Source organism: Ammospiza nelsoni, chromosome 6 (assembly GCF_027579445.1).
Source record: "Ammospiza nelsoni isolate bAmmNel1 chromosome 6, bAmmNel1.pri, whole genome shotgun sequence".
NCBI lineage: Eukaryota > Metazoa > Chordata > Aves > Passeriformes > Passerellidae > Ammospiza > Ammospiza nelsoni.
The window spans coordinates 14225527-14249539 of NC_080638.1; the positions used below are offsets into that span (position 1 = coordinate 14225527).

At 40.5% G+C, this 24013-nt stretch overlaps 1 protein-coding gene across 7 annotated transcripts in view; it reads right to left on the reverse strand.

Annotated features, from left to right (window-relative positions):
- The window catches only part of TUB (TUB bipartite transcription factor), a 74124-nt gene that overhangs the window by 17572 nt on the left and 32539 nt on the right, over positions 1-24013 (reverse strand). The window contains exons 4-11 of one of the 7 annotated variants that reach the window (XM_059473693.1): positions 16457-16594; positions 16175-16243; positions 7942-8109; positions 4106-4177; positions 3068-3189; positions 1827-2018; positions 1139-1251; positions 31-145 (exon numbers count right to left, since the gene is read on the reverse strand). In XM_059473693.1, coding sequence (XP_059329676.1) covers positions 31-145; positions 1139-1251; positions 1827-2018; positions 3068-3189; positions 4106-4177; positions 7942-8109; positions 16175-16243; positions 16457-16594 — 989 coding nt within the window. The remainder of the gene's footprint in view (positions 1-30; positions 146-1138; positions 1252-1826; positions 2019-3067; positions 3190-4105; positions 4178-7941; positions 8110-16174; positions 16244-16456; positions 16595-24013) is intronic. The other 6 variants (XM_059473695.1, XM_059473694.1, XM_059473699.1 and 3 more) reach the window with 6 other exon arrangements.

Genomic DNA, 24013 nt, shown 5'->3' on the forward strand with positions numbered 1-24013 from the left:
CTGCACGCCGTGCCTGTGAGCAGTACTTACATAACAAATAGCAGCTAGCTCCTGACGCAGGGTACTCGCCTCCAGGCTGGATGTTGTTTTCATTGGATTTACTCCATTGTCATAAACTGTAAACTTAGTTCCCATAAGATTTGATCTACCAAAAAAAAATGGAAAATCCAATCACCATTTGTCAGCAATGTTGCCCAAGACATCTATCCTTTACTGCACTGTGGCCACAGAAGAAAGGCAAATATTGGGTACAGAGAGTTGTTATTTCTAATCCCAGCTACATGGCAATTCCTGGATTAAAGGCCAAAATGACAAAAATGTAAAGGCACAGTAGAGAAATGTATACTAAAGGTCCCTTATCTTCATGCTGGAGATTTCTGATAACATCTTGCAAACTAGGAAATACAAGAAAGCTGTAAGGAAACACTTGGGTGGGGTTATTTTGTGGGTCTGCTTGGTTTTTAAAATATTCTTATTAGCTAAAAACCCATCTGCTATCTTACCTGACTACCAAACTCTGTAAGAATACAGGGAGTGACTTTTATAAAGCCATTAGTGAGATCAAATCTTTCCTATTGCAATGGGAAGGAGTGCTAAATACAGTGCAGGCACAGATGATGTGAACACACACCCAGAGGCTCCATGGAGGGATCAACAGCAGACTGGCTGTACAACGTGGGGAAAGACAAAAAAGGAACATGTGGTTCTGAATAATTCCACTACCTGTAAATAACTAATTTGGATCTTGAGGAACAGGCAAAACCAAAGGGATTTTCAGACTGTGTAACAGTGCATTCCAAAGTATTTATATCAATAGAGGCTAGACACAACGTACTCATGCACTTCTGAAAATCCCATTAAGATAAGTTGTGCCGGTACACCCTTGAGAATTTGGTCTTTGAGCACTTAAGAGCTTCAGTCCTGCTGACTTTTAATAAAATGTGATCCTGTAAGTACTTGTGAAATTTTTGAAAACATGCCTTGGATACTGGTGATCTTTAAGACCATGATCACATGATGTAGTCAAGCCTCTAACTAAGAAGACATAGTAAATTACAGGCTTCTTAATATCAAATGAACTTTGCATTATATAAAGAAATTATCTTTATTTTTATATCCTAGACTTGTCAGTGTTTACCTCAGTTTTCCAATAAAACTCTCTCCACCCCGAGACAGGTCAGTTGGGTCTATAGAGATGAGGTAATTAGAGGTTTTACTCTTCTTTCGTTTCCTTCCAGCCAACAGAAACACCTAAGCAATGCAAAAAAACACATTCTAGATTGCTAAAGGGGTTAGCACACACCACTTCCTGCTTGGATAGAAGCAAACCATAAGCAATTTTTCTGTCTTCAAGCATCACTAGCGAAGTAGAAGATCATCTCCTGGGATTTAGCAAAACCAGGGGAAAAAAATCTGGTAAGGGAAAATGACTTCTCAACCACTCATTCCATTATTTATGGTTTAAATAATTAAATCTGATCTATTTTATTAAATGTTTCATTCTAGTTTGCTCTGGCTCTTCCAGCTGAATTGAAAGTAGATGTTTTTCAGGCCACAGAATGCAGAGAGCCCCAACTGCTGGCAGTCACATAAAGGTGCCATGCATGGATTATTTAACGCCAATAATTACACATATGAAGAAAGGCAGTGGAAGAAAGTGGTAATGTTGTTTGGCTTTGGAAAGCCTGTAGGGTCAATCTAGAGAAAGCAAAAATGTATTCAAAATATAAGATTACATTTTATTTGTAAGACTTCTCCAGATTTTTATTAATTTTGTTTTTTAATATTCAGATGCAACTGGTATGCCATTCAAGTTATGTTATGACCTTTTTACCATGCTCCCTTTCCAAGTGGAGGTAATAAGTAGGGTACATCCCTCGGTCCATTCCCTTCTTGTCTCTTGTGATCCTGCACTTGACAGTGACCCCCTGTGGGGCAGGTCTGACAGCAAACTCCTCCAGGTCATCCACATCTATGAGAGGCTCATTTGTGGAAGGACTGGGGGCTGAGGCTGCTTCCTAAAACAACAAGCAAAATTCAGGGCTTTTTAATTTCCATTCACAACAAGGTTATAAGCACAAAGGAACAGCATTTGATAGAAGGTGCACTTTTAAAAAGTGAAACCAAGGGTCATATTGTCTTGCTGGTGCTCTGTGTAGAGACCCACGTGGTGGAGCAGAACAGGGTGGCTGCACAGACAGAATTCTGTACAGGGCTTGCAGAGCAAACCCTGGCTCACACCTTCCCATCCCTTCTGTCAGAAATGATAGGAGGGAGGGGAAGGAAGGAAGGAAGGGAGGGAGGGAGGGAGGGAGGGAGGGAGGGAGGAAGGGAGGAAGGGAGGAAGGGAGGAAGGAAGGAAGGAAGGAAGGAAGGAAGGAAGGAAGGAAGGAAGGAAGGAAGGAAGGAAGGAAGGAAGGAAGGAAGGAAGGAAGGAAGGAAGGAAGGAAGGAAGGAAGGAAGGAAGGAAGGAAGGAAGGAAGGAAGGAAGGAAGGAAGGAAGGAAGGAAGGAAGGAAGGAAGGAAGGAAGGAAGGAAGGAAGGAAGGAAGGAAGGAAGGAAGGAAGGAAGGAAGGAAGGTAGGTAGGTATGGGATAGGGAGCAAGAATTTAAGCTCCAGAGAGATCTAACAAAGATGGGAAGTCAGTGCAGTATATAAAAGAGCAGGACATCATCAAGTGGTTTAGGAAGAGCTTGTGATTTAGAATATTTGAATCAGCTAAAGTCTTATTTTATGTAGCAGAGAGAACAGGGTGGGAAAATGCCCAGAAAAAGTCAATGGAAACAAAAGATCCTTCTGAGCACCTGCAGGAGGTAGAAAGGTAAATATTTACTGTTTCCCTCTCTCTTCATTCAAGTTCAGGCAATATTTGCCATTCTTTTCTCCAAGTCATTATTTTCATTGCTTGCTCTTGCAAAGCCTGAGAGGTATCACAGTAAATCACCTTGGAGAGACTCTAGTGCATATTAAACACAGAACAAGAGAGTCAGGCCTGTCCTGAGTGCAGCCTGAAATTGTGCAGCTCATAGCAGCTTGCACACTCCTTCTTCAGCACTCTCCCCTTACCTTATTGGATTTCTTGCTCGTGGCAGAACCAGGCCGGGTGTTACTGTTTAACTGTGAAGAACTGGAGCTGTCTTCATCCTCCTCATCTTCTTCCTCATCAAAATTCATGCTACTTGAAATGCCTGAGGAGAAAACAGCACACTTATATGAAATAGTGATAGCTTAAAGCTGCCCATACCTGCTGTAAAACACCACTTATCAGGCTGCTGCACCCTGAGGCTCACAGGTGAGTGAGGGGGTGTGTGAGAGGGGTTCACTGTGTGAGGCAGAGCATGAACACATGGGTCAGACAGCAGCTCTCCTGAGAAGCCCAAACATTCAAGTAAAAGAGACAGGAAACATCATTCCACAGACAGGATCAAGTTACCCAGTGATACAGGAGCAAATATCTCCAGATAGATATTTAGATCCAGAACTAAATTCAGATCATCTGCATCCAATCAAGTACTTCAAACACAACACAAAATCATAAAGCTGAAATTGGAGCTGAGAGGACAACCTGGCAGAGCCACTTGGAGACCCTCACAATTAAAATACAAGTCCTTTCACAGCACACTTTTAGCTGTGTGATCTGCTGAAGAGCACATCTTAGACCAGACCAAGAAGAAACATTCACATCAAGGAATATTCTCCTGCATCTTATTTCATGTAAAGAATAGTATCAGCCCAGGCCAAAGGAACTGCCTTACAGCACTTGAAAATTTGACTTTACAGGAATTCAAAACCTCAGACATTTCAAAGGGAAACACAACTTTGAACATCAAATAGAACTTAGCAGCAAAAAGCATCAATGGTGGGACATTTGCCAGGCCTAGTTTTTCAAAGAGTATCATGCAGATGAAGCCACCCCATATCCAAGTTCAAGCTCTCTAAATTCCATATATTACAGGCTATATTCTATCCTTTAAAAAAACCAAAAAAACATCACTTGGTCCAGAACTCCCATTATGGGTAAGTCCGATTTAGAAGGATAAATGAAATGCAGATTTCCAGAGGCAAGCAGCATGGACATAATTAACTTTTTCCTTCTGTACTCACCAGGAACATGATCCAGGGCGACAAGACTGGATTGGGAGGTGGAAGAGGACCAGGATGTATTTGCATGGGGATCTGGGAAAGGAAAAAATCCAAGGGTTTGATTCTGCAAACCCTTCATTGAGTGAACAAGCGTAACCTGGCAAGAGGACTCCACACAGGGCTAAAGGCTTCTGGGACAGGGCCACAAAGCTGCTGCTTGGATTCACAATTTCTGCACTGCACCATCAAATTCACCTTCTACCTGCTTATGCCCGCTGTGATCTTCGCTTTCAGTACCTTGAATAAAGTGAAAAAGCCCTGGGTCACAGAGCTGAGGCTTCAGCAAACGCCATTCATGCTGAGCAGTTGTGCTTCTGTGCGTGATGTGCACTGCATGGTGGGGCTTGGGCCTACTTTGGAACTCCAGCAAAATAAAAACCCTCAGACTTGACTGACATAAGTGATACACACAGATTCTACACAATATTGAGTCAGTAACATTGTAAGAAGTATTCAGATTCATATTCAGATGGCCTAAATTCTGCTTCAGTCCCTGTGCCTACTGCGTCCTCATCATCAAAAGATGAAATCAGGCTCTCTGAACTGCTTTTCTGGGAGCTCCAGGGATATGCATAAAGATTTTATTTTATTGTAGTTTAGTCTTCTAAAATATTAACTTGGTCTGTAACAAGCAGACAGGAAACCAAACTGATGTACAGAAATATAAACAGCAGACATAGACTCAGTAATGGTTTTCTTCAGTTCAAATTTTGGAACAGATGAAGAAAAAGACAGCAAAAAAGGTATTAAAATACTTTTTGTTTTTATTGCTGCTTCCAGTAACTTCAGTGCATATCCCTTTAGAATATCCAGATGCACACTGGAGAGTGAAACACCATCAAAGTAATAAGAGTGAGGATATAAAAGTAAACCAGGAGCATAAGCAACGCTTGCATTGCATTCAGCTGCCCTGTGAAGCTCTCATTATCCCCTTCTTCAGCTCCCCCAGTGCTGACATACACCACAGAGCACGACAGCAAAACCTTTCAATAGGACCTGGTTATGCAAGGGAGGCCTGAGTTCACAGGTCAACAGATATTTTCAAAGCCTGTAGAATTCATTCATTATTAATCACACCCTCATTAATCACAAGCATTATTTCTTAATAAGGACAATCATGTTCTAGGCTCTATGCATGGGTAATGGACACAGTCCATCTCCTCAGCTGGCAGCTGCACAATAAAGCCATAATTCATATCCACAGACAGAACCGGTTTATTTCCACACCTGTGCTCACTATTTCACCACCAATACTTTAGTGGGGAAAATTCTGTGCCAGCCTTAGAAACATCTGCGCTCACAACCTGCAGGGAAAAATGCTTCAGGGAGCTCCTGTTCTGGAATCCAGAAATGAAACTGATCCCCTCCCTAAATCTCAAAACTTCAGGTGGCAAAGAAGAACCAATTGCTCATTCCATGCCCTTTACAGAGACATATTGGAAACTGATAAGTGTGAGGACTACAAGTTAGTTATTCAGCGTTAAAACTTATGGAAGTCTGACTCTGTCCTAGTGACTCATTTGCCAGGGAGGAACACTACAGATTAACACTTTGGAAATTAAAAGGATGAATATTTCCTACAGGAGGAAAATTATTCTAGGATGGCAATTTCCAACAGATGGAGAAATCAAATAAAACATTTGGCATTTTCTTGCAAGTGGCATATTCTTTTCACACTCAGTAGCCTATAACCTCTTGTCTTGTTACAGAGGTTGACTCACTGGGGAAGGAGAGACACGTGCTAAGAGAAGTTTCTCTCCACCAGGTCAGTGCCAAAGAGCAGAACAGGCACAAACTGGGGCTATGCAAATCCAGTGGGACTCAGCTTTTGCCACGAGACCAGTTAGCATTTCACAGAATCACAGAATAAGCGGAGTTGGAACAGAACCTCCAGGATCATGGAGTCCAACTCCTGGCCCTGCACAGGACACCCTGAGTCACACCATGTGTCCCAGAGAACTGTCCAAATGCTTCTGGAACTCTGTTGGGCTTGGTGCTGTGAGCACTGCCCTGGGGAGCTGTACCCAGTGCCCAAGCACCCTCCGGGTGAAGAACTTCTCCTTCTGCTCCTGTTCCATGCAAGAGAAGCCCTGATGGGAGACAGCAACTCTGAACACTTTTCAGGTGACATGCCATAAGGACACGCCACAAGCAGTGAAGTGGCAGTGGGAAGCCACATGAAGAGCTTTATCTCTGTATAAAGTAACACATGAATGGTGGGATACTCAAAACTTTCTCAAAACAAGCATCCTCTGCTGGTATCAAGCAGCAAACAATACACACATAATAAAAATAACTTACAGAGATGCTGCTGGCATTATTTTAATACCTGTCTTTGTGTCTCACCCAGCATAGCTCTGCTGTTAATATAAATGAATGAACCTCAGTATTTACATTTAAATAAAAGTGTCCTTCTCTCCTCAACTTGAAACACACTAGTGGTTCACTCTTGGCAATGTGTGTTCTGAGAGGAGTATACTCAGACCAGGTAAAAAAGATTGTATCATCTATTTGAGAATATACAGAAGTAATGCAAACAAAAAAATTTCCACTCTCTGCTTCTATTAAAAATAAACACAAATTTAGGGAGAATAAAAATATATGATAACCTGGCAAAAAGCCATCAAAATGAGAAGTGTCCCCCAGAGTAAAAATCTGAGTGCTGTGACCTAATTTACAAAGTCTGTGGGTACTTTTTAAGTCAATCAGCTTTAATTTAGTAGTGTGCCTGATGATTAAATATTCTGAGCCATGGTCTAAGGCAACACAATCACCACACAGATCAGAACTTGTTAGTCATGCCCAACACCCCTGCGACTCAAATGCCCAGGAAATACCACACTTGGAGAAAATCTGCCCATTTCAGTTGGAGCTGCTCACATCTGCAGGGTAACGTCCCAGAAAAAATGAATCCTAGTGAGAACTGCTCTGCAGACAAGAGGCAGCATTTAGGTATGAATAGTCCATTCTACACGAGTCAAGTTTGCACTTACACTTTGCTCTTTATACACAAAGAGGTTATTCTTAAAGCATCAGAGCACTCTTGGCTTGAGCCATCTTTGCTTCAAAAGCTGTACACTGAAGAAGAACAACTCCAAAGCAAATGTCTTCAGAAAAGGCTTTGTGAGGGTTTGGGGATTTTTATTTTTTCCTTCCTACGGTTGGTGTCTAAGGGGAGATAACAGTGCAGGAAGGAAGAGGCAGATGCATGAATGTGTACATACACAGTATATCTCCCAAAGCATGCATGCCTCTGGAAAAAGAAAAAGAAATTCCAGAACATTTGAGGACTCTGCATGGGAAATGCTGCAGAATGTGGTGTACTTTTCACCTCTGCATCCCTGAACTAACACTACAAAAACATGAACAGTGTGTAACTGACTGCACCACTGAAATTAATATTCTAGCTTGAGTTTTGCTATTTCATGCTGGTTTTTAACCATCAAGTAAGTGATTTCCAGAGTTGTGCAGTATAAAACTGTGAACAGATGGATGTAAGCATTGGCATCTGCCTGGTACCTTAACAATGGCACTGCACTGCAGATGGGGAAGTCATCCCTGAGAGCCTGCAGAGCTCTTGTTCCCTGGGACAAGAGAGAGCTTCATTGTTTTATATTTTTTTAGGTTTGGGGTTTTGTATTTTTTAAGGAAACAGAACAGAACCTAACAGGCTCTGAGGAGAACACATCCAGAACTAACAAACTGTGCTTAGGCTAGGGCTGACAGTGAGAATAGGAAATTGAGTCAATGGCCATCAAGCAAGCAGTGAGAACATGAAGGAAGCTTTAGCTACTTACCTTTCTTCTGCATTGCTGTTCTAAGATCTTGCTTGCTTTGCTGTGGTTGGCCAGTAGCCACTTTGTCACCATCATCTTCATCATGGCTAGACTGTCCAACAGTGAGAATCTGCACTTGACTTCCTATCTTCTGAACATCATCTTGAAAAGCAGCTGGGCCATCAATCCCTGTGAGACAGCAGCAAAAACCTTAGTTGTCTTTGTGTCCAGAAGTTACTGCAAAGAGAATTTCTCACTCACAAAACCAGCAGCTTTTCTAGGAGCCACAAATTGGATGTTCACATTCAATAATATTTCTAGACTTAAACAAGACTAAACTAGCCTCCAAGGCAAACACTTTACTTCCCACATACTGCACTGGAGAATCCCCAGGAGAGGATCAGGATTTCACTGGTGCCCTCCTCACCCCAAAGCACACCTGCCCCATGCACCAGAAACACTGAAAACTAAGCAGAAAAGAAACACACTAGAGAAAACTGACAAAGAAAACAGATAAAATTTTAATAATGGCACACAAGGGATCCAGAAACAGATGAACCTGAGCCCTGGGTTATGCCGTATCCCTATATAAACACCACTGCTGTCATGAAATACTTTAAAGCTTAAAAAAAAAAAAAAGTAGATCTGGCAGTGTATCCAACAGAGGGGCAGCATGTTAACAAGCCTAAATACACCTCTTGAGTTAGCAAAATTGCCATACAGTTAATGCATCAAAGCAAAACCATAAGGAAGATATTACATATTCCCTGGAACCTCCATCCTCTTGAGATGCTTAAATCCCAACCAGGCACCAGGTCCTGAGCAACCTGCTGAGAGCAGGGATGAGGGACCACACAGTGCCCAGAGGTGCCTCCAGCCTCCCATGCTGTGATCCTGTGACTCCTGACCACAGCCAGAAAGAACTTATTTACCTCCTTATGGCTGTAAATCACCTCCAAAGAGAGAAAAAGAAAACAAGAAGGGGGGTTGCTCTTACCACAAACCAACTTCATTTTATTTCTTCAGGACAGCAAGGTAAAACATCAGACTACAAATGTACTTCAGCTCTCAGTGAAGACACAGAACTGGAATATGTTACTAAATCAGCCATATAAAAATGCACTTCTGTATCTATAAAAATGGTAATATTTTCATGATATAGATATTTTCATTTCATAGATATAATAAACAGCATGAGCTGTATACTGCTGCTGTTGTGAAATTTTTGTTAATAAGCAAGCAACATTGTGGAGAGTCAGCAAGCACTACAAAAAGCTAATTCAGTAAAGGAATGTGGTGCTTCTCACACCAAACAGAGCTGAATAAACCCTGAGAAGGAGCTGCAGGGACTGGGATTTTTTTTTTTTTTTTTGACTGTGATCTGTAGCAGAAATCTCCAAGAATACCATTTCATCCTGCTTTGCCAGCAGCTGTCAAGTTGCATTAAAAGACAGCTGGATTATACATTTAGCATGCTGAACTGTACTTTGCAATATCTGCTGTCACTGCCACTGCAATACGAAGCACAAGTGGGAAGAAGAGTGGTTCATATGCCCAGGAACAGCACTGGCTGTGCAACCACCCAACAGTCTGACAGAGATGCAGTCTGACACTGCAGAGGTGTTAAACCCACAGAGTTCAAGACCACAAGGAGTTATTACTTCATCTGCATTACACAGACCCTGGCAATTTCTGCACCAAGCCTACAAATTCTGATTTACTTGCAGCAAAGCTAACAACAACGACTAACAGCAAATAAATAATCTGTCCATCCAACCTTGAAGGGCTAGATAAAATCCATGGAAATGTCTCTGTGACCTTGCTAGGATGACAATTTCAGAAGTAGTTCTGCATGATACAGAATAAACAGTATCATCTTCTGTGCTGCAGGTAGAATATGGCAGTGAAGGAACTGCATTTTTTCTTAAAATTTACCCTAGGAGAAGCACCACTGCAAAAGTGCTCTAGAACAGACAGGTAGCTCCTCAGATCCTCTGTGGTATTTTTAACAGCTTTACAATATTAACCATTATCATTACAGTTGCTGCCTAAAGATAGGTCCCTACCTCAATACTCTGAATTTCAAAAGTGTTAAGCATGCATGAGTTTAAGAAGATGCTTCATGCATATCATACCTAGCCCCTTATTAAGCACTGGATGATACAAACCTATTTTTGAGAGCGCTTTTGAGAAGGAACAAAACACCTTAATTATTCCTCTTCAAAGTAGACATTGATCTGCAGCAAATGAAATGCCTTGAGCAGCACTGGAGATTGCACTGAGGCTGCTTTTTCCCCAGGGCCTGCAGAACATCTGCACTCACATCCCATGCTGTCAGGAACATCGTGTATTATTAGGAGTCAGGACAAAGGCTGCACTGGCAGGTTACAGTTTTAGAGAAGAAAAATCAATTTCAGTGTTCTGAAGAGTACATCACTGGTAGAGTGTGTTATTAAGCATTAGGAATGGTTCCACTGGTGAGCACATTTAAGGAAATGAAATATGTAGCAAGACATTCTTTTTTCTTAAAAAAAAAGAAAAAAAGAGGAAAAAAAAGCCTCTGCTGCATTAGAACACTGTAGGTGCAAATGCAGCTTTAGCTAGTTAATACTTGTGTGTGTGCATAATCTTTGTAGCTACACATGCATGTGTAAAATTAAATGGAGGCATACATACACATTTTTCTATATCATGAGGTATAAGTGCATCTTTGTAAGCCATGGCTCAAAAGGCAGCTTTGCCACCACCTACCAAAAGTCTGAAAACATCTGAAAACACCTCCAAGCTTGTGTAACCATGATATTCAAGGGGCATCTCTCCCCCTCTTTGCCTCACTGACTGCTTTTCATCCACTCCCTAGAAGATTGGTTCTCTGTGTAATAAAACAAACCACTCATCTGTAGTTTCTGTGCTTAAGGACATGGCCAAAAGAGGCAAAGAAGCTGAGTGGGTTGTGCCAAAAGAGTTTTTATTGCTATGGTCAGCACTTTTTTACAGTGCTTCCCTAAAATCAGGTAGAGATAAAAGTCTGACAGAGACGGCCTTGAATACCTGCTAAGACAAAAGGGGAATTTTTTAGAGGCAAATGTGAAGGAGGGCAGAGAGGAAAGAAGATTGGAACAACCCTCAGAATACCAGTCCCTTCAGAAAAGGCCTTTTGGTACACTTTAGCATGATCATGTCTCAGATGAAAACCAGAGGTACCAGAAATGAAAACAAAGCAATACTGGGGAAAAAAGAAAAGCATCAATAAAAGAGCATCGCCGGCATTTATAGCCTGCAAACTACTATTCATCAATGCCTGTGTTCTCTTAGACCTAAATCTTCTAGACAATATTTATAATAGACAGCACCAATCTGTTAAAAGCTGGTAATCTAAACTCCTGGATGGAAAAATGATTATGTATCAGGGAAGGAACATAGCATAGAAAACAAGTAATTCTGTCACTGCTTTAAAAATGAGGAGCTGCAGGACAGGGAAGTTCTTGTTCTCATTTCATAGAGCGTTTAAGGCACAAGTTTGATGGATGAAGCTCACAGACTAAGAGTATGATTAATAAAATGATCTGCCCTTTGCAGATCAGACCTGGAGAACTGACCAAGGTCAGGCAGAGGCCTCTGGAAGAGAACACACATTTCCTGAGCTCAGTTACTGCTCTGACAAAGGAGTCACATCCACGTGGGTAACACCCAATGGTGTGGGTGCAAATGCTATCTAAGACCTCTGCAGAGCAGCTGTCCCTCCAGCTGGGGGATGGCAGCACAGCCCTTCTAAGGATGGCCTGCTCTGAGGTCAAGGACAGGGAATCCCAGGGAGATCTGACACCAGAACAAATAGTTTTCATCCTTTAGAGAACCTGGCTTAAAGCAAACCCTGCTGTCATTACTTTCTAAGCCACTTCCCATTATATTCCTGTTCTCCTAGGGGCTGTCCATCCACTGACAGGGGTTCAAGCAACTGCAAAATTACAAAGGGGTTTGTTCAGAGGGAAAGGGAGTAAATAGAAATTCTTTTTTGAAAGATGTCTAGAGGTGATTTAGTCCAAACCTCCACTGGACTATTGCTTGCACCAAATCAGGACAATAAAAGCAAATACTTGAGCACTAAGTGCCATACTTACTTTGATGCAAACTGAAACAGTAACCAGGAACTATACATTCATAAATCTTTACCCTTAGGAGGTCAAAATTACTTCTTCACAATTAAATTTATGTGTTGCCAAAGCACAACCTGAAAGGTTTGTCAGATCTAGAAATTACAGGAATTCACTTGTTTTTCTTCCTACCCTTTTTATTTAGTGCCCAGGGAAGCTGAGATAAATCTACTTTACATGAACTTCCCTCTCCCATCAGAAAGGAAGTGCTACAGTGAGAAATGATGCTCCTTCCCAACAACTGCTGCTGCTTTCTGAGCCAGCCAGTGTTAATGTAGCTGCTTGTTACACAGGAAAAGGGGACAGGATGCACAAATCAAAACACTCAGGCGTGAAAAAGAGAGAGGAAACATGGGAGAAGCCAACCAAATCAAAACATGGAATAGCCACCCTGGCAGGAAAAGCTCTGTGTGTCAGAGCTGCTCCTCAGCTTCCCGGCTCCCAGAAAGTCAGCAGGAAATACACAATGTACCACTTACATTGAAGGTAAAATTTCTGTGAAATTATTGTTTATTTTGGTATTTTAAACACATCCAGTTTCTGGTCTCACTGATGAGAAAGAAATCTTCATTTATGTTGTCTATGGCAGTTCAGAGCAGAATCTCCTAGAATTTTCCTAGAATGTACTCACATAGTCTAAGTGCAAGAGTTTTGGGAAGAAAAACCAAACCCAACCAACCACCAATAACTTTTCACTGAATGATTCCTGAATTTTCATATCAGATTTCACTTTGTATTGACTCCTGGTTTCTTATGCTTTTCTGGGATTTTTTAAAGTTCCATTTTTTCTTCCTGATTTGCCCCATTCACTGCACACAGCCAAAAAATTCACTTTATCCTATATATTTATTAACTCCTTTGTAAAGCTTTCCAAACAAGGCAATGACACCACTATGTACCTGTAATACTTTCATGAATCTCCTTTTTTAAAGACTCGTCAAGATCTTTGATAGCTACACATGCTCTGGTTTTGTAATTTATGTAGGGTGCATACTTTTCATAGGTTCCTGCTGCAAATATTTTCACTAATTTGCATGATTTTTCTGTTGAACCACCCAGTGATGCTGTACACTGGGTTCACTGTTATCCTGAATTACCCCAATCTGCCACAAATCAAACCAGAATTTGATCCATCATCTCCATTTGAAAGACAACAATTTTACATTGCATTTGTTACATCTGGGTTTTTTTTTTCCAATACTGAATATTTTGCTAAGCAATAAACTGTGAGACTGAAGCTTTCAGAAATACCAGTTTAATGAGCTAAGCTACTACAAAATGTCATCAATTTACTGCAGTTCCAAGCTCTGTCCCACAAAAATTATGGTTCTTTTTAAAAATAGGCACAGTGCACACTGCATACTGCCATTAAGAAATACCAGTAATAATCACAGATTTAGAAAAAATTGCTGAATACCATGTTACCCATCAGAGAATTACAAAGTGCACTGACATGAGCAGTTAGCTACATTCCTTTTCCTCTGCCAGTGTAACCTCATTAAACCTGATATTTCTCTCACGTTTGTCTTCAGCACATTGTTCTGATCACAGCTTCATCACTCTTCAAGCCACTTAAAAAAGCATTACACATCTAAACCCAGAGTGCACTCATTACACTACAGCTTCAACAGCTACTCATGTATAATTCAACAATTTTTGCTCTGAATTAGCTTCTTATTCATAGGATCTGCTCTAAGTGCTGTTTTTTCTTAAAACACAAAGAGCTGGGCTATGCTTATAAAGGGAAGGTCCACTACAGCTAAATACTAACAAAAACCTTTAAAATGCTATTTTAGCAGGTTAAGTGCACTTACCCCTCAGCATTCATCCTGCTCATTTACAGGACATACAAAGGTTACACTCAGAGTGGAGACAAACCTGAAGTGATGGCAAAGCTAAAAGCACAATCTAAAATTTCCCAAGATTTACTCTAATTACCAATGAACTCCCCCCAACAAAATCTCTTGTGCTAAAACATGGCATAAAACCACTTCCCCTTCATCCATTTTTATAGTTAGATCTCATGTTATTAGCAAATCCATTCAACACTGTTATAAAAAATCTTTCCTTAATATTCACATCTATTTTTAAAAGTAACTGAAAATTAATACAAGTTCTACTATAGGGTTCTGTAACCACTTGCATTTTCTTCATTCCTAAATTCAAAATTAGCTATGTCTGTAGTGGATTTATCAGCAAAATCCCTCTGGAATTTTAAGGATGCATTTGATTTTACTTTTACATCCAACAAAAAAATATTTTGCACCTTTGATAAGGATGGAAAACTGGAAATCCAGCCATAATCCTCCCAAGTTTACAATACTGTCAAAGGTAAACCAGATATTATTCCAAAGGTAAAATTATACATGAATGAACAGCTAAATCCCAGCGTACAGAAAAAGTAGATGAGGTGGATGAGGGGCTATGTGTAAGCTCTGAATGTACTTTGTCTGGCTTTTATTTGCTTCCTATCATCAACATGAACTTCAGGAGAGGAGATACTCAGCATTTTCTCTGCTATAATTGACATATAATTGATGAATAACACCTCCACTCCCTGAAAACTTGGAACTGATGGGCAAATATTGAAGGCCAGGGGAAAGCTCCCATAGCAGAGCAGGATGACCAGTAAGAATTGCAGCAGAGGCTGAGGTTTGTAGGGCTAAAAATATTAGTTCCCAACACAAGGAGCAGTGTCAGCATGCCAAAGTTCTCAGTCTCCACAAAGTGACTTCACTTTCACTGACACAACTTGCTTTTATTAACATAGGCTAACGTTTGCCTGCTTGGGGGACTTTTCAGAAGATGAGTTAAATTATAACTGGCATGTGAGAAAAATACTAGGTGTTACCTGCTGTGGGATAATAAAAGAACTGTGCAGCACAATATCTTCAGTTCTGAACACAGTACAGACACAGGTATGTCAAAAGAGGTATTATATGAGATAAAACAGAGCCTCAAGGCTATGCCATAACCATGATTTAAGTATTGGCTCACATAATGCTCCCTTTCAGGTTTTCTTTTAAACCAGCAAAAGAATTTTTACTCTTCAGCAAGATGTACCTCAAAATAAAACTTGGCACTTGTATTACCACGTTGGAATGTCATTACTTTTTACATTAAACTGGGAAACGTTCGCTTTCTGTTCATTTATTTTGCCAATAATTTTTACACTGAGTTAATTTTACCTTTGACACACAGCATCTTTTCTCAAATACATGAACAGCCTTTAGCTCAGGGCCAGGCTCTAAAGCCTGTATAACCTGGAGCTTCCCTTGCAGTCAGAGCTACAGAGAGATGTTGAAGATTCAGATCTCAAGAATTAAGCTGCAATACGCAAAGGATTTGACTAAGGTAGGCTCAAGTCCTGCAAAATCCCTACAGATAAGCCCCAATACATTGACCTCAATAATTAACCTTATTAGTCACTGCTATCTTTACAGAGACTTGTCAAGGATATACACTACTTTCTCACTGAAGCAACAGTGGAGAAACTGTTGGACATGCACAAGACAGGAATACAGAACAGCCCAGGCAGCACAGTGTTACAGTGGCCTTATTCAAGAACTGCAATTTATTGGATAATTATTTCATTTCATTAGTCATTCAGTACCACATAAAAAGTAACTGTATGTGGTACAACAGCCTCTCTTTTTCTGTGTGTGTAAACACACATATATATATATTTAATTACCAATAAAGTAGTTCATTACTTCTTGTACCTAGCTCAAATTGTAAATCTAAGAGTGGCAATGTCATTTCTACCTACCCTTTTGTCATTACCAATCGTGCATTTTTTTCGTCTACCTCATCGTACACAAAGTCATTGCAGAAAATTTTTCACACCAACACCTCCCATTTTCAGCCAGGTGGGACAAAGTAACACTGAAGCAATAACTCGAAAAATCCCTTTGAGGATGTTATCGCAGTTTTGTTGAAGTGATTTTCAAAATGTCCCCTTAACCTCTAATTTGTATAGTTTAAACCTCACTCAGAGTCTGGACAGAAGCAGCTGCAATTTAAGGCTGCTTCTCCAAACAAGATTAGTTTCAGCTCATCTAAAAAAGCACACTCTTATAAGATGATTGTCTTCTTTTTACCACTGCAGGAAAACACCATCATCTTTCCTTCAGAACTTTCTTCCTCCTCTGCAGTTTGAACACTCTCCTCTGGAAAAGAGTCCATTTACAAATTTTTTGACTCCAAGGCTGTACGTGCCCAGACACGACCAAGTCACATACACTTTCCAACCTCAGAAAAATGTCATTAAATTATTTTTAGACAATTTTCAGATTTTCAAATAAATCATGCAAAAAACAAGAGAGAGAATGGACAGCAAAATAAAGAATTTAACATCTGACATGCAGCTGCATGCAGCTAACCTTTGTGCTTCCCTTTTTTCTCCTTTCTGGTGCTGCTACTCTGACAGCTCGCAGCTGCTGCCTTGGCTTTTTTAGTTGGTTTCGGAGCTTGGGCGTCCACTACCACCTTTACATCTTCCTGTTCAGCCTCCTGCACTGCTTCAGAGATTCAGGTACCCCAGCAAGAAAGAAAATAAACAGAGAGAGAAGAGAGAAACAGAGAGAGAGAGACGAGAGAATGAATTGAGAACTTTGCAAAGGCATAAAAGAGAAAGCAAACATAGCAGAGTTTGGTATTTCAGACAATTCATGCAGTGAGGAGAGCCAAGTAAACCAGAATTTGCAAAGCTACAGTAAAAATCTGAAAGTGTTAAGTTAGCTGAGATATATTCCCTTACATTTTTCATGCTCACAATAATATATCAACTCCTAACTTCCAGTCCAAAAGTGACATCAGAATATTATTGTGTTACTGAGCTATTGTAGGAAGCATTTTTCCTCACAGTAAAGCTCTGCCAGAATGATCGTCAACAGTTGCAGCATGAAGGCAGAAAAATTTTATTTTGACTTTGTAGCATCCATGTTTAAAGCTACATCCTAACTCTCTAAACAAGGAATCATCTGAAGGTTACTTTCAAAGCACATCTTTCACAGTCCTGCAACACAGCATGATGAGTAGATTGGCCATGCATTTTATGGTGAAACTATACACAAGCTGAATTTAAAAACTCTTCCTACTTTGTAGCATACACAAATTAATTAACTCCTTGGAAGGACTCTCTACAAAACATGCATGGCATAAATTGTGTCACCATAATTCATGCAGTGCTCCTTGTTTTCAAAGTAAAAAGAGGCTTTATCATTTTCCTAAAAGCATGACACACTTTGAGGGTAATATTTGAGTCTCTGAAAGCAACACACACCATAACTCTTTTCCCTGGCTAGACCAAACCTTGAAGTTAGATAAATATCACAATTGCCTTCCTGAAATGCATAAAGAAACTTCACAAACCTCACACCCCATACTTTAAGTGGGCACCAAGAGTTTTTGGGGGTGGCTGCTGGTCACTGGTAAGTGCTAAGCCCATTGGCTTTATGTGGTGGCCATAGTTTCTCTCCCTGGCACATGGGCTTCCCACCCTTTTTTTTTCCCCCCAAACTAAAATACTTTCTTTAAAAGGATTAAAAAAGTCCACTAAGGACCATTATGGGAAAGAACTGGTTCCCCTAAAATTACTTTTTAAATATCCAGACAAACTTCTTAAACTCCCCAAAGACTAAATGATTCTCAATGACATGTGGACTGACACTTTTCTCTCTCTGAAGGGGAAAATTCTCCCTAAGCTTCTGGTCTGTGAAGCAACTTTCCTCTTCAGCAAATCTTTCAAGCGCAGGAATAGAAATAGAAACACCAGGGAGATTCTCAGAGGAGAAAGATGAAACAGATTTAGTCATGTCTGTGTAGACTGCAGCTCCCAAACCCGCTGCTACCCTCCCCAGCACAGCAATCTGTTATGAGTAGCATTGCATTCACAGCAGGCACCTGAGGCACTCAAACACACGCTCCTTCTCTCATTGTGCAGAGGAAGGGCTCCCTTCCACAGAGAATATACATTAAATTATTACAGGAGAGACTTGAAGTCCAAAGAAACAGCCTGTCACCACCCAATTTTTCATGTCTGCCTTTGTCCAACACTAATCAGAGGACTGCAATCCCTCTGCTGAGTGGAAAGGAGCAGTGGAAATGAGTAGGGCAAAATCAAAGGAGTGAGTGCACAGGGGAAATGGCACATAAAAGACACAGTACACTGGGTCCTACCGCCATGGGCATGGCAGCCTCAGACTGTGCAGGGAACCAGAGTCAGCTCCCCACAGTCTTTAAATAGGGGTGATTTGCCAACCCAGCATTTTTGCTATATTTTTACCTCAGTCTCTCTCTAAAAACTAAGCTGTGTTCTTTTAATTGTTTGGAAGATGGTAATCCATGTTATAATTAAATTCAGTACTTTACAAATGACCTATATTAAATGGCCAGGCAGTTCTCTAAATCATTTTAAATCTGGATGTATTCATTCACTCAAAAGAAGCACCATTTACTTGGTCCAAAGCAATTATCAATTAGAAAAGGATGAAGTTTTCTGACATTATTAATTGCAAAGTTCATGACTTATCTTCTCTACCTTGCCAGCCATTCTTTCATTTTACCAGTAAAGCCATGATGTTTTTTGAGTTACTTTTGCTTCAAAACTTCAAGCAAGAGGCATCTGATTGTAAGCTCAGTGAGGGAGCTCCAAAGGACAGAGAAAAGAATATTTCCATTGCTTTACTCTGTGAGGCAGAGAGCAGGATTTCAGCCCAGGAGCCATTCTGAGACCTTGGCTGCTGTATGTGCTAAATGGGTCTTTCAGATACAAGTAATGGAGGCTGCAAAGTAAGATTCAAATCATAAAGGTAATGATACTGTGAGGGGTTCATGAAAGGAATTGGCACAGAATGTCCTGTTTCCAAAGGATACATTTCTGAGCATTACCATTACATTTAAAGTACTACCTCTATAATAAATCCAAATTTAATCCCAGCATGCCATCCCCACCACAAAACCACCTCATTCTTAGCTTTTAGCTATTTGGCAAATAGCAGACCTCGGCAAAGGCTCACCCACTCACTCATGTGTTTTCTGGTGTTGTCTGCAGATACCAAAAGTGAAGATACCAAAGTTTGCTTTCTGTATAAATTAAGTTCAGGGCACAGCCTTGCATTTAGGCCAGCTCCTGTCAACAGGCCAGCCAGGATTTGGATCCTTGCAGCCTGCAAACCCAAAGGGACAGCTCTGTGAGCCTCCCCTGCTCAGCTGGTCCAGCAGCCTTGGATGTGGAGCAAAGTGAAAAATCCTGTTTTCTGTCTCCAGTGCTCTCTCCTGCCCGGGAGAGCTGGAAGAAGGACCATTTCCAAGGGCTGTGTACTCACTCTGCAGCTGGTCATTAGCATGTGCAGCTTTGAACTTCTCCAAGCAGCATTCCTTCCAGGCTGCCTTTGTGGAGATGAAGCAAGTCAGAGAGCAGTGTTTATCCACAGCCACGTTGTCAGGGGATCAAATGTCCTCCCCTCTGCCCTCTGCTGCATCTTTGGATCATTATCTAACAGACTGACAACAATTTCCCTTCTCAGCAGGATGGAAACCTTCAGGTTAACTCTAGCCTATGTTCTCCACTGGCTCTAGATAGCCCATAAACCAATTTACAGCTCCCTGCAAGAAAGCCTGAATAAGGAAAAGGAGATAAACTGGCTCCCTAAATAATAGTCATTGATACAACCATATGATTACATCGTTTGCTGGACATCAAAAAGTTAAAAACAGTGATAGGCGGCACCAGAGGATAAATTAAATGCAGCTATATGGGGATGAAATTTCAGAGACTGTCACTCAAAAATGCTTTAATTTCAGTACAGCTACCCATTTAGGCAGCTTTAAAAATCCCTACTGATGTTATCTTAAACAGTAGGAAACTAGATTTGAAAATCTATCCTGATACTTCATATGCCCACCCCAGATTATTAACATCTTCACTTAAAAACCCAGAGATTTTCCTTTTCCATAAGAATTATTTGTTTGTAATAGAATTTGCATTCAGACAAGAAAAAAATGGAGGAGCAAGTACTGTAGTGAGTCAGCATTCCAAACAGAAAAATCCACTGGACTCTCAGACCTGGTATTTAACTCTAGTTTGAACTTAGTAAATTGTAAAAGAAATGGTTTTGAGATAAATGCCATGCTTACAAATAAAACAACTATGTGACTTTAATTTCAGTATTATTCATCCATGTTCATTAAATTAAGTACTGACTACTAACCTCAACAGAGTATTAAAAAAGTATTTTTCAGGAGACAGAAGGGAGCACAGTGCAATATTAATTCAGGATCTGAGATGAAAAGAAAGAGGAACAAACAGCAAACAGTCTGTTAACATAATACAGGTGAGTATGGAAGGGCTTTGTCAAGGCTGACAAGGGCAGTGTCCCAGCTTTGCCTTGCAGCACCAATGTCCTAATTCAGAATAAAGGGAACAAAGAAACCTTTCCATGAACCAGTTCTGTGATAGACAACACTCCAGGTTACAGGGATAAAGCTACAATGCACAGCCAGATAAAAGGATGCAGTTTGTAAGCATGTGAGTAAACATGTGAGACAACCCAAGTTCTTTTTCAACTCTGTAAATTACCCACACATATTTATATGAGTGGATGAAAATGTAAAACATGTCTTTCCATCTGGCCTTCATGATGAGAAGTTCACACAGGAAATGAGTTTCAAAGCAGCATGAATGAAAATGCAGATTTCTTTTTGCCATTTGTATGACCATATTTCTTGATATGAGTGCTTGTACACTCTTATGATCTTAGAGAAGGAAAAGAAAATCTATGAATCATAACTTACCAATCTCTATCACATAAAAATGCCATGTGCTAAAAAAAAGGGTGCTTTTGAACAGTACATTATGCAAAGAATGAAGTAAATGAAAAATCACAAAAAGAAAAAAATTCTAAAATTGTGCAGACTGTCTGGAAAACACTTTAAGTAGAAAGAGACTGAACCAGACAATGAGGTATGTAAGGCAAGTATAAGGCAAATATTCATTCTATTTACCAACATTGTCTCAACAATAAAAGTGAAACCCAGAACAAGTACCATGCAAAGAAAGATGAACTACAGTTCAGTCAGGGTGTACCTTAACAACTCAGTGGGAATTAGATGTCTTTTTCTTATTGTTGCCTGAGAAGCTCTTGTGTTTCACTGTAAGAATGACTTGTTGCTTTTCTTTGTGAAGTTCTAGCCTTGGTCATTCTAGCTGCTTATTTGGGCTGTTGCTCATTCTTAGTTTATTTAATCAACCTAGATTCTGCACTGGTCAAGAATTTCTACAATAATTTAAAAGACACTGGAGTCTATCAGAAATATTCTGAAGATGGGCAAACCCATTTACAGTGCTACTAAATATTTCTATTAGTTTTACCTAGACCACACAAATAGTTAAATACAAGAATCTGAATAAGGACAAGGACTTTGGTGTGTTAGTTACTGGTTAATCACATGCAAAGATTTGACTCCTGCCTCAAAATGCTTACAATCAAAGGCATTACTCCTTCAGCTAGTAACTTACAGTCAGATTCCAGATTCCCAAAACCGTATTGACAGCAAATTCCCTAAGGCTCCTTGCAGTTTATGCCTCCAACAGTGATGTGATGACCAGGCTGATGCTGCAAAGCTGAAAATGCTCAGAAGTGCAATGGGATGGGTTTTTTAGTGCTCCAATAAAGGAATCAATGTACTTGGGAACTTGGTGCTGCTTAAGGACATTATTAAAAGCTCATTGGTCTAAGAGTTCCTCAGAGAGAACAAGAAGGAATTAAATAAAAGATTCTTCTAACCCCCCACATACCTGCTGCCTAATCCTGGGGACGGGGAAGGCAAAGGCAGCATGTGAAATGGAGAGTTGATAGCAATGAACCAGACTTTGGGAAAGCAGACAACTAATGAGGAAAGCTAAAATGATCTATGGAAAACCCATGCCAGGAAGATGAAAGACAGTGATAAATTACATAATTACTTTGTGATACTGGAGCCCTGAGGGCAGGACTAGGCTTCAATTGCCCTGACCAGCTTCCCTGGGGGGTTCCACCCACACCCTGCCCATGGGCTTTGCCCCAGCTGAGCCCAGGGCTGTGCTGGAGGTGCTGCTTCCCAGCCTGACTCCTGGGAGCATCCTGGCACTGCAGGCAGCTCGCCTGCCCCACGGAGATGTGTGCACTGCAGCATCTCTTTCCCACCCTGCCTGGTGCCCTGCAGGGCCCTGGCCCTGGTTCATCCCTTGCCATGTCTGGGGCTGCAGGGAATGCTGCTGGCAGCTCTGCCTGCCCTGTCTGCAGCCTTTGGGATGGGGCTCTGCCTGCCAGGGCATTTCCTGTGCTGGGGGCACCCTCCCTCCTGGCTCCTGAGATGCTGCCCAGGACAGAAAACAGCTAAATATCCACTAGTAACTGAAAGTAAATACACTACAAGTGGGACATCAAAGGAAAGACAAGGGAGTTTCTCAGGCCATTTCCTCTAAACTTTCCTCTCAAAGAATTCAATACCAAAAACCACAAAAAGACCTGTGGAACACTTGCTACCCGCTGCCCTCTGCTCCTTGCTGCTGGGTTAGTTTGTTTATTTTGGAAGTGCACTGGTGCAGTAAGGACTGCTGACAAATCAAACAGATGCTTTAAAGATTAAGGTGAAGAGACTGCAGCTGAAATAAAGATTTCAGAATATCTGCTTATTGGAAGTTAAGTGTTTAGCCCACATGATGTTTGGAGTGCTGCCTGATCTCTCAATATTAACAGCCCTTTGCAAAGAACATTCCTTGCTATCTTCAAAAAATAAACTAATACCTGCTCATTCCAAGGTCAGTGGAAAACAGGGATGGAGAGGCACTCTTCTGATGAACAGGCAAATATATGATTTTTTAAATTAATACTTAACTGATGTCATCTTTTAAAGCTGACAGCTAAGGATGCTCATCAAAAAACTCACTCTCATCATTCATGGTAAATAGCAGAATGACACGTCAAATTTAACAACCAAAGCTATGAATTGTCATCAGAGGTCTGTTTAACACACCACACAGCCATTACACCTAGATGTGCTGCCAAATGCCAGAGGAAAAAAGGAAAAAAGTCATTCTGCCTTTTTACACATGGTTAATCTAAATTGGAAGTTGCAATGGAAATTACTCTGAGAGTATCTAATTGAAAACATTTTTAATTTCAAGTCTTATATAAAAACACCACAGCTGCAACAAAGTGTGGCAATATTAATGAAAGCATATCTGGCACTCATTCAAATCTCTGCCTTCCTCGGTGCTGTGAAAAGAAAAAATCACTCCCCAGTGGAAATTCACCATTTTCACAGAAGTAAAATCTCTGTAAAAATGGGCTTTCAGCATTTGCATTAAATGTAATTAAATAATGTAATTAAATTGTTGCAGTAATTAGTGTATCTCTGCATGCTATTTGGCTCCAGGAATGCTCAGTATTTGCAATCCAGATTGAAAAGAACTGTATTTGTAGCAGAATTTTGCAATGTCAAATCAGGCTAAAATGTTTGTTCAGGTTTTCAACAAACTTCACAAAATTGAGTAGAAATACATGAAAACAAGAAAGTAGATGTAACTGTGACATATTTCAGAACAGCAAATAAAATTTTAAAAAAAACTTTAAGCAAACATGAAGCAATATGTCCTTATGAAGGACACTGAATTGAAAATAAACCAGAACACATGAGGAGAAGACAATGTAAGTGATCTCTCCTACAAAGAAGGATTAAATTTCTTCTGGTGAATGAATGCCTTTGTTGTCTTTTATTTAGAATTTAAATTTATTAGCAATACAAAAAGTTGTTATTGGTTCTTACGTGGCTGTTTATAATGATGAAATAGCAATTGAGCTGAGAGAGAGAAGGTTTATTGTAAATAGAGCCATAGAACAACATCATGGAAGTCAGTGGAAGGATACCTACTGCTTGAAATGGCAGGCAGACAA